Source organism: Acinonyx jubatus, chromosome B2 (genome assembly GCF_027475565.1).
Source record: "Acinonyx jubatus isolate Ajub_Pintada_27869175 chromosome B2, VMU_Ajub_asm_v1.0, whole genome shotgun sequence".
Classification (NCBI taxonomy): Eukaryota; Metazoa; Chordata; class Mammalia; order Carnivora; family Felidae; genus Acinonyx; species Acinonyx jubatus.
Genome location: NC_069385.1, coordinates 5788291 through 5797772, shown reverse-complemented (window position 1 = coordinate 5797772; position 9482 = coordinate 5788291). Strand labels below are relative to the sequence as shown.

At 38.5% G+C, this 9482-nt stretch overlaps 1 protein-coding gene across 1 annotated transcript in view; it reads left to right on the top strand.

Moving 5' to 3' along the window:
* The window catches only part of PACRG (parkin coregulated), a 504113-nt gene that overhangs the window by 292532 nt on the left and 202099 nt on the right, over positions 1-9482 (top strand). The window contains exon 4 of the mRNA XM_015083259.3: positions 4922-5071. Coding sequence (XP_014938745.1) covers positions 4922-5071 — 150 coding nt within the window. The remainder of the gene's footprint in view (positions 1-4921; positions 5072-9482) is intronic.

Genomic DNA, 9482 nt, shown 5'->3' with positions numbered 1-9482 from the left:
TTCTGAATAGAAAAGTTCCACTGGCTGATCTATAATGTCAGTAGATGTCTCATGTCAGACCCTTTTCAAAATCTTAAATCTTGAGTTCAAAGTTCTCACTTATGTCTTGACAATAGCTTTCAGGCCCATCAACACAAGAATAAACACATTCCTTCTCTTTCAAGCTACAGAATCATATTCTTTATATCTGTTAACATACTTTTTCAAAGAAAAAGAACTTTGTTTAAAAAAAAGCCGTCTTTTTTATTTAATTCCATTGGGATAGTAAGAACAAAAAGACTTCCAACTTAATGGTATATCTTAATTCCTCAAGAATGAGAAAGAAAAATAGAGGAACTGAAGTGGAAAGGGGCAGCATAAAAAGATCCCTCCTGGATGAAGTTAAGGGTCTTTTATAGTGCATACACTGCCTTTATTTCACAGTGACTACAGAGGTTTTAGAACTATTCCCTGGTCATTCAGTTCCATTTTAGATGCCATTAAGAGTAATGGTTCACACATATTACTTGTCAGTCATTGTCCATCCAATAACATGTATCACAACCATGTTAATTCAATCAAGGTTGCAGTAAAATGAAATAATTATTTCCTGATAGCTATTATTACTATCCATGGTGAAAGACACTATTAGTTTATTTCCAAGTGATCAGTTATCTATACATACAGGCATAAACTTAATCAACAACAGTTTGATGTTATTGTTACTCATATATATATAAAAACTTTACTCTTTAGTCAATATATTCTATATGGCAAACTCTAACATTGATAGTAAATGAGCATATCCCCGGCTGTGTTATTGCAAGCTTTGACATACACATTCTAAAAGAAGACCACTGTGATAAGCCAATATTCAGTAACCACTATGGCTACAAAAATCTTTTCTGCAGTCACCAGATGGGCTGGTGTCCATGGGCTGTACAGCATGGGCTGTACCCATGCACAGATAGCTCTCTCTTCTAACATCTTTAATAGATTCTCTTACTTGTGACTTCATCGTGTCAACAGAAAGGCTTTCTTGGTGAAGAACAAAATCTCCAAAATGGAATGAGAGTTGTATGCACTCATTTATACATTTATTTTGTATTTGAAGAACACAACACACCCATGTGGTTCTGTTTTGACATCTAATCCTTCTTCACTAAACAGTTTATAAAACATTTATTCGGATGTGGCTATGAGTTCGTCTTAAGAAGTGGGGTGGGAGGGGCGCCTGGGTGGCTCAGTCAGTTAAGCGTCCAACTTCGGCTCAGGTCACAATCTCTCGGTCCGTGAGTTTGAGCCCCGAGTCAGGCTCTGGGCTGATGGCTCAGAGCCTGGAGCCTGCTTCCGATTCTGTGTCTCCCTAACTCTCTGCCCCTCCCCCATTCATGCTCTGTCTCTCTCTGTCCCCAAAATAAATAAACATTAAAAAAAAAATTAAAAAAAAAAAGTGGGGTGGGAGGTACGGATGAGTAGAGAGAAAAGGCAGAAACCCAGGATCTTAAACATCTGATTCCATTTGGTTGATATGGCAAGATGGGACCTAGTGAATCTTTTAGCCTGAGAAAAAGTGCTACGTTTATATATATCTACACACACCCACATGCTTCTTCCTACCACTTCTAAATGACCTTAAGGAAAATATGTACACAATGATGAAACTATTTAGAAGACAGTTTCTAAAATATCTGGAGTTTTTTCCCACATTGCTAAGTAGAACTTTATCCCTATGAGCTAGAGTCTATCTTGTACAAGGAGGACTCCTTTATCTAAGAGGAGAGGAGACATTTTCTAGCACGCTCTTTCCCCTTCTGGAATAAATACTCTTCACCTAAATAACATCCACTCAGCCCTAGAGTCTGTCCCTGGGTCTCGCAGTCTTCTTTCTCTCAACTGGGCTGGAGGCCCACTTTGAGTCACTGTTTAAATACCCAACTTTTTATGAATATTCATCAAACTTGTAGTATTTGTTCACTATCTTCTTCCATACTATATTATAAGATGCAAGTGAATGAGTGCCATATCTGTCTTACTTCTCTATCTCCAGTTCCTAAATCAGTGACTGGCACATCCACATTCTCAATAAGTATTTGATGAATGAGGATTAAGTAAACTAATATATGTAAAGTGCTTTGCTTAACTCCTGGAATATGCAAATATTTGGTATATATTAGGTACTATTATATGAGCCATGACACAGCACTATGAAGTTCTGAACCTACACATGTTTAGCTTCATTGGCAGACTTTTTGAAAGAATGTTCAACATTTCTGCAGGTTCCTAGTTCTCTTTTGTTAAACTGAACTGGGTCAGTAGGCAGGGTTCAGTACCCATTTACCTAAAAAACAAGTTTTAGATTGCATAAAACCAGAAAAAGAACCCCCCACTACTGACTGTGAGATACTGTACCTTCCCTTCTCCTTTTCTATCTTCCCATAGTACTCTGACACTTTGCCTTTGAATATCTTATTACTACAACTTTTAGGGTAAATTATATCCTTCTATTTCTAGTTGTTTTCAGAATATGGAATGGCCTGCAGTGTGTCTAATGAGCCATCATACGATCAAATCCCATAGTTGTATTTAGATTCATTCCCTGAGTTAAAGCTGAGCATTCTCCATTCATCACGTTGTGTTTACAGACAGTCCTTAACTAAAAATTGTTTGATTTAGGACTTTTTGACTTTAAGATGGTATTAAAGCCATCAGCTTTCAGTAGAAACAGAATTTTGAATTTTGATCTCTTCCTGAGCTACTGGTAGAATATTCTCTTATGATCCTGGGCAGTGGCAATGAGCCGCAGCTCTCCGTCAGCCATGTGAGGATAAACAACCAGTACACTCGCAGTTCTGTACCCACACAACCATTCTGTTTTTCACTTTCAGTAAGGTATATATATTACATGAGATATTCAATCTAACACTTCATTATAAAATAGACTTCGTGTTAGATGATTTTGCCCAAGTGCAGGCTAATATAAGTGTTCTGAGCATGATTAACCTAGCCTACTAAGCTATGATGTTCAGTAGGGTACGTGTATTAAATGCATTTTTGACTTACAACATTTTCAACTGGATTTATTGGGACATAATCCTATTATAACTTGAGGAACGTCTGTCCTTTTAAACCAAACCATAGTGTAGTCTGTACCATACCAGATGTTAGGGGCCATCCTACGGTGTTATTGCCCCGATACCCATTATATTGCTGGAGGCAATTTTAAATTTCCTAGTAATTCCAGAGGAAACGGCAATGATACCTTGTATTCTTGGATTTTTAATTGATAATTCAGTTTGGTTCAAACTTACTCCAGGTGTGATCCTTGTGCCTGGCTAGTTTGTACTTTATTTTGTAGGAAAAGGGGTAGGGAGAGATTCTGAACTCTTTGACCAGATAGTGAGATGACCAAATATGCTCTAGGAAGGTTAATCCAGCAGCAGTGTGAAAAGACAGGTTGGGGCATTTGAGAAAGATGAAAAGAAGGGGTGTCTGGAAAGAGCCATGACAGTGCTCCAATAGAGGAGTTCCTAGGTCAAGAACCAGAGGATTAGAGGTGAGGATGGAGACCCAGGACCAGAGGAGAGGAGGTGAGGATGGGATGAGGACACAAATTCAAGAGCCGTTGCAAAAACAGAACAAGATGGCTCTACAACATGAGGAGTGTGAGGAATGAGAAACAGCCTTTGACCCTGGAGGCTAGGAATCTGGTTGTATCATTATCAGTATGGGGAACAGAACAAAAATATAAAGTATGGAGACCACTTGTCTTTGGAACAAACTTAATTTGAGGTGCTAGAAGATCCAGGCTTTTGGAAATATGAGCTGGAATTCAAGAATAATGTCAGGTCTGCATCACAGCTGTATTGACCGTGGCGTCATCCATTTTGGTAGCCTGGTTCCTTTGTCCCTCCATAAATGGCACAGAGTTTAATTGCGGCCAGTCTTCTCCTTACAGATAGAACTTGTGACACGTAAGAGCCTTTGACTTTCTCTTGGAATAGTCTGGGAGCATCACAGTTTGTCAGTCACCCCCTCTGACTTTCTAGAATAGATGCCTTACACAGGCTTTCTACTTAAATCTGGGAACTTTTAGTCATTTTAGAAAGTAGATAATAGGCTCCTATGACCAAGGAACGAAAGTGTAGGGGAGTTGGCCAAGTTTATACAGCCAGTTATTAGTGTCCTGGCCCCTGGTCCTCGGCCTTCCCCACTAGAACAAATGGTACCTTCCAGACCCCGCGTGTGAGGGGATAACAGGTAACTTTCCCATCCTGTCTCTGCAGTACAGCTTTCAGAGTGTGCATTCAGAATTGTTCTAAAAACCATCGTGTATTTGTTTGGTCTCTGATTTAGTGTTGGTTCTTTCGAAAGTTCTGAGCTTTAAAATTTTCGCTTTTCTTTCCTGCTTTCTTAAGAGTCTAAATATAGTCGCTTGATGTTTACTTCTGTGAGGAACGTTGTCAGTGTTTGTTAACTGACCGATAGTTTCTACTCACACGTACCACACCCAGTCCTTCCTTCCCAAATAAATGTTTGTTTCCTGGTAATGGTTTTAAGAATCGCACGGTTGTTAACTGGAAAGGGTTGTTGCATAGAAATGTGTCTGTCAACCTTCATGGGAGCCCTTTAACCCCAGCGACCCTAACTGATCTTTTATCTTTCATGCCACCTGTCCATCACCAGCCTCTTCTGTGAAGGACGAAGAGCGGCTTTCTTAGGCTTGGTGAAGAATCAGCAAAAGCAGGAAGAACAAAAAACACACAAACAAGATCTTGCTTATAACATGAAAGGCTACAGTGCATCATTCAAAATTCTAATAATAAAGTTTCACCCAGCTAACAGAGTACATTTCAATGACGTGGTCTATGAATCGACTCACCTTCACGTTGTAGAAATTAATGCTTTTTATTTTCGGCTTGTTCCCTTTCCTACCGTATAGATGCCTTGAATCTTCGAAATCGACAGGTCATTTGCGTCACCCTCAAAGTCCTCCAACATCTGGCTGTGTCAGCTGAGATGGTGGGTGAAGCTTTGGTGCCCTATTACCGTCAAATCCTCCCCATCCTGAACATCTTTAAGAATATGAATGGTGAGTGATCCCAGGAGTCAAATGTCTTTTAAGCCCTAAAAAAAAGGGAGTGGTTTGAAGTAGAGTTAATTAGCAACACATTTAGGATTTATTATTGCTTATAAACCAAGATCCATTTGGAGATCTAAATAGTGTAACTCCCACTCTTCCCCTACTACTCCCTAGGGAAACAGTAAAATTAACAATTTCATTTATTACACCTCACACGTACAGCTTACTTACTCAGTACAGAAGCGCTGAAGCAGTTCTATAATCTTCCAATAATTAAATTGTAAAGTTTTTTTAATAGTCTTGTGACTACATTAGTAGGTTTTGAGTTTGTCCTTTCTCTTGGTAGTAATTCTACCTTTAGATACTCTGTTAAAATTGCAGTTTTTATTAATTGGCTTAAGATGAATTTTTAAAGCAATGTCGTTAAAATATGATACGTGTGGCTTGGGAAGTTTTAATATATGTTCTCTCATTTCTAAAAAAAATAGAAAATAGATAATCTAGTTGATGGTGAGTGCTGATTATAAATGCATGTGTACTGATACATTTATTTGTTTTAATAATTCTATAAGCTTTGGAAAGCACTGATGAGCTCACATGAATCTGCTCTACCCTAACAAAGGCACTAGCAAGTTGTGGTGATCGGTTGGCAGACAGTGGATGTATATTTGTTCATTGAGAGTGTGATTTTCCTTTTATGCCTCTTTGAAAGGATGTGACTCTAATTTTCTTTTATGTTGCTAACTTTGAATTTCCATACTTCTTATATGCATAGCATAAGTCAACATTTGAAGTTAATTCCTGACAGCTATGTAAATAAGTTAGCAATTTAGCGGAACACTGCATGAAAATTTTGTGACATGATCTGCTTATGTACATACAAGAAAAAAATCAAGCAACAAAACTGAGTGTTCCTGCCACATACAACTCCTTTGTTTGGAAGCACTATTTTTTACATTGTTCATAAATTGCTACTAAAAGTCTCGTTACTTAGGCAAATCATGGAATTCTCAGAAAGTCTTAAGCTGTATTTCAATAGTAGGACCTACTGATATACTCAATATTAGACATATTTGGTTACAAGGACTTCACCTGGAGTTATGGAAGTGTAAGAATGGAGTAAGTTAATATCCATTCCACAACCTCTGAATGGCAGTAGACTTACCGTGGACATTTAGACAAGTTGGTTACTCTTTCAGGAAACTAAAAACTAGGTGTTGGTAATTGAATCCCTTATGACCTAACAAACTAATAGTTTTAGTAACAGCATTTCTACTTTATGGAAAATGCTTGTTTAAATATTTTTGATTCAGAATTCATAGTTTTACTGGAGAGTGGCATCGAATATCCATGAAGTTATAGAATGATTCAACGTGCAAACATTGTTCAATTATGGTTCATAAAAGAGGTGCTGAGTTCATCCATCGTATTTAGCCTCTAGTTAACTTGAGAGAGACATGGAGATGATAGAGATAAAGATGATAGAAATAGAGATGAGAGAGAGAGAGAGAAAGAGAGAGAGAGAGAATTACTTAAACACTGGAAGAATCAAGGAACAACCACCCCCAAAGTCTCGGTTGTAGGTAACACTTTTGAAGAGTGTGATTAGCAAGTGTTTTCTGGTAATCCTCATGGAAACCTGTGGGGAAAGTACTATTACTATGTCTGAGTTTTCATCATAAAAGTTGCCCCTCTGTAACTTCTCTCATATATAATCATCTGCTTCTGTACCTGACCATCATGGACGATGGTCACCAACACATCTGCCTTCCCTCACTTGAGTAGGAGCAGGAGGCACTACAACACTGTGTTAATGCCTTTGGGTCCCACAGCAGAATGTACAACTCAAATCTAAGCATCGTTATGTACCGTATAAAAGAAGAAAAAGGAGGCACCTGGGTGGCTCAGTCGGTTAAGCATCCACTTCTTGGTTTCAGCTCAGGTCACGATCTCACAGTTCATGAGTTCAAACCCGCATCACGTTCTGTGCTGACAGAGCTTGGGATTCTCTCCCTCACTGCCCCTCCCCTTGTAGCTCTCTCTCTCTCAAAATAAATAAATAAACTTCAAAAATGTAATAAAAAAAACACAAGAAGAAAGACAATGAGAATCTCCATCATCCTCCAGGAAACCTGTAAAGAAGAAGAAGTTAAGCCACCACAAAGAGATAAATCTCTAGATTATTAAACAAAAGCAGTTGGTTTCTACATCTTTCTCATACTCTTTATTTAATGCTTTAACTCACAGATGTTCACATCCTTAACAAAAGAAGTAATTAGCTTTAGGAATATATCCCTATTTAGATTTTATCAATGTGAGAATTTATAGTTTATACCATGGCCTTAATTGGTCCCAAACAAGGTTAATTATTTTGGAACATTCCTAAATGCATGCACCAGTGATTCCACATTCAACTATTTTTCTGCTTAATATCTCTCTGAAATTTGAGGGGGAAAAAATATCAGCTTTAGCCTCATTTTCTACTTATTTTAGAAACCTGTCAGTACAAAGCCAGAATGCAGTAAGCTGTATTTCCAGAGGGTCATGTTACAAAATTGGAGCATTCTGGCTATAAAACTTAAAACTATTCTTCAAAGTGGCTATATTGCCAAAGATCCAGTTCTACCAGAAGGAGCATACGTAAGATTTCCAATTACAATAGTGTTTTTAGGATAGAAATAATTTAACTGTAATACATAGTTTAGTAAATCCCGTTTTATAATTATGGATATTCATATTCACAGAACTATATATACTTATTTTATTTCAGCAGATGTCTTTAGTAACAGTTGTGTTTATAAAAAAAATGTAGTAGCAATTTACAGCATGTAACATTAGAAAAAAATTCATCCTTAATTTCAGTGTATTTAAAACAATTCCAGGGGCGCCTGGGTGGCTCAGTTGGTTGAACGTCCGACTTCACTCAGGTCACGATCTCACAGTCCGTGAGTTCGAGCCCCGCATCAGGCTCTGTGCTGACAGCTCAGAGCCTGGAGCCTGCTTCAGATTCTGTGTCTCCCTCTCTCTCTGGCCTGTCTCGTGCTCTGTCTCTCTCTGTCTCAAAAATAAATAAATGTTAAAAAAAAATTTTTTTTTAAATAAATAAAACAATTCCACACATAGAGTTCTGTTTCCACTTTTTCCTACTTTCACATAAGTCAATGTCTTGTTAAACTCAGATCAAAACAAACAGTCCCATCACAAAATATATATTTTTTAGAATGAGACCAGATACAAATGACAGAAAGAAGGAAAGATTGAAACAGAGAATAGTCCTTCAACTATAACGACCCCATCCTCTGTCAGCATTCCCTCAAAGTGCAAGCTTTAGCTTAATTCTACTAACTCGTCCTTTTTCGTAATTTCTGGCCTATTTTAATGTCACATGGACTTTGTTGGAGACGAGCAGTGGGCTGAGTGGATAAGGGCCGGACAAACATTGAAGCAAGCACGGGCTGTCAGGCACCCCAGCTTGGAGTCTTCCCAGGGGACCACAGGGAAGCGACCGCAGGAAGGAGCAGACGGGGCTGGCAGCCCCAGTCGACACTTCTGTAGGTGCTAAAACTTACGGCAAGACCCACAAGACTATTCCTGCCCTAAGAGAGAGCGTGGCTTTGTGTATCTCTTTATGACTGTTATTTTTTACAGGGTTTAATGAGGCTAACTTTCAACAGTTATGAAAACAACAGAAGTCTAAAGATGCCAATTACAATGTGGAATAGAGTAGCATCTTAGAGTCAGAAGACACAAATCACGGAACTTCTCTGCGTTTAAATTTCTTTTAGATTCTTCTAAGTCATCTGTGTAAAAGATAATAGCACCTTTTTCGGTAGGGTTGACGTGACAATTCAAGATAATGTGTCCGTAGGCGCTTCACATACAGCCATGATATGAATGAGATAGCCATGATTATCATACAACATTATATAGAGGTACAGTATTACACATATTATTATGATATTCTATATAAACATTGCAGCACTATAAAATTACTGTATCGCACCATGAATAGACGGTTGAATGTTTTTGACCGTGGTTGTGGAACTCCTCCCCTTGGCCCTTCCATGAGCCTGGCTGTGAACACACACAGACTCGTGGTTCCCCAGCTGGGGCAATCCCTTTGCCTCAAAGGATTCAGCTTTCCCCTGCCAAATGCCAGGTGGGTGACCAAGTGAGTTAAGGACCCTGGGATTCATTCAAGAATAACTGGTTTTCAAATCCATCTCTTCCTGACATAATCTTTAAGCTCGAATATGTGACTGATGTTTTGGAGAAAATCACATTTGGAAAAGACAAGCTTGAGTGCCACAAACAAGGGGCCCCTGCATCAGTATCCTCTTTGGAGGATCTGAAGTAGGGTCTAAGTTTGATCTTGTTTTCCTTAATTCGAAACAATGGATTTTGGATATCTAAACCATGC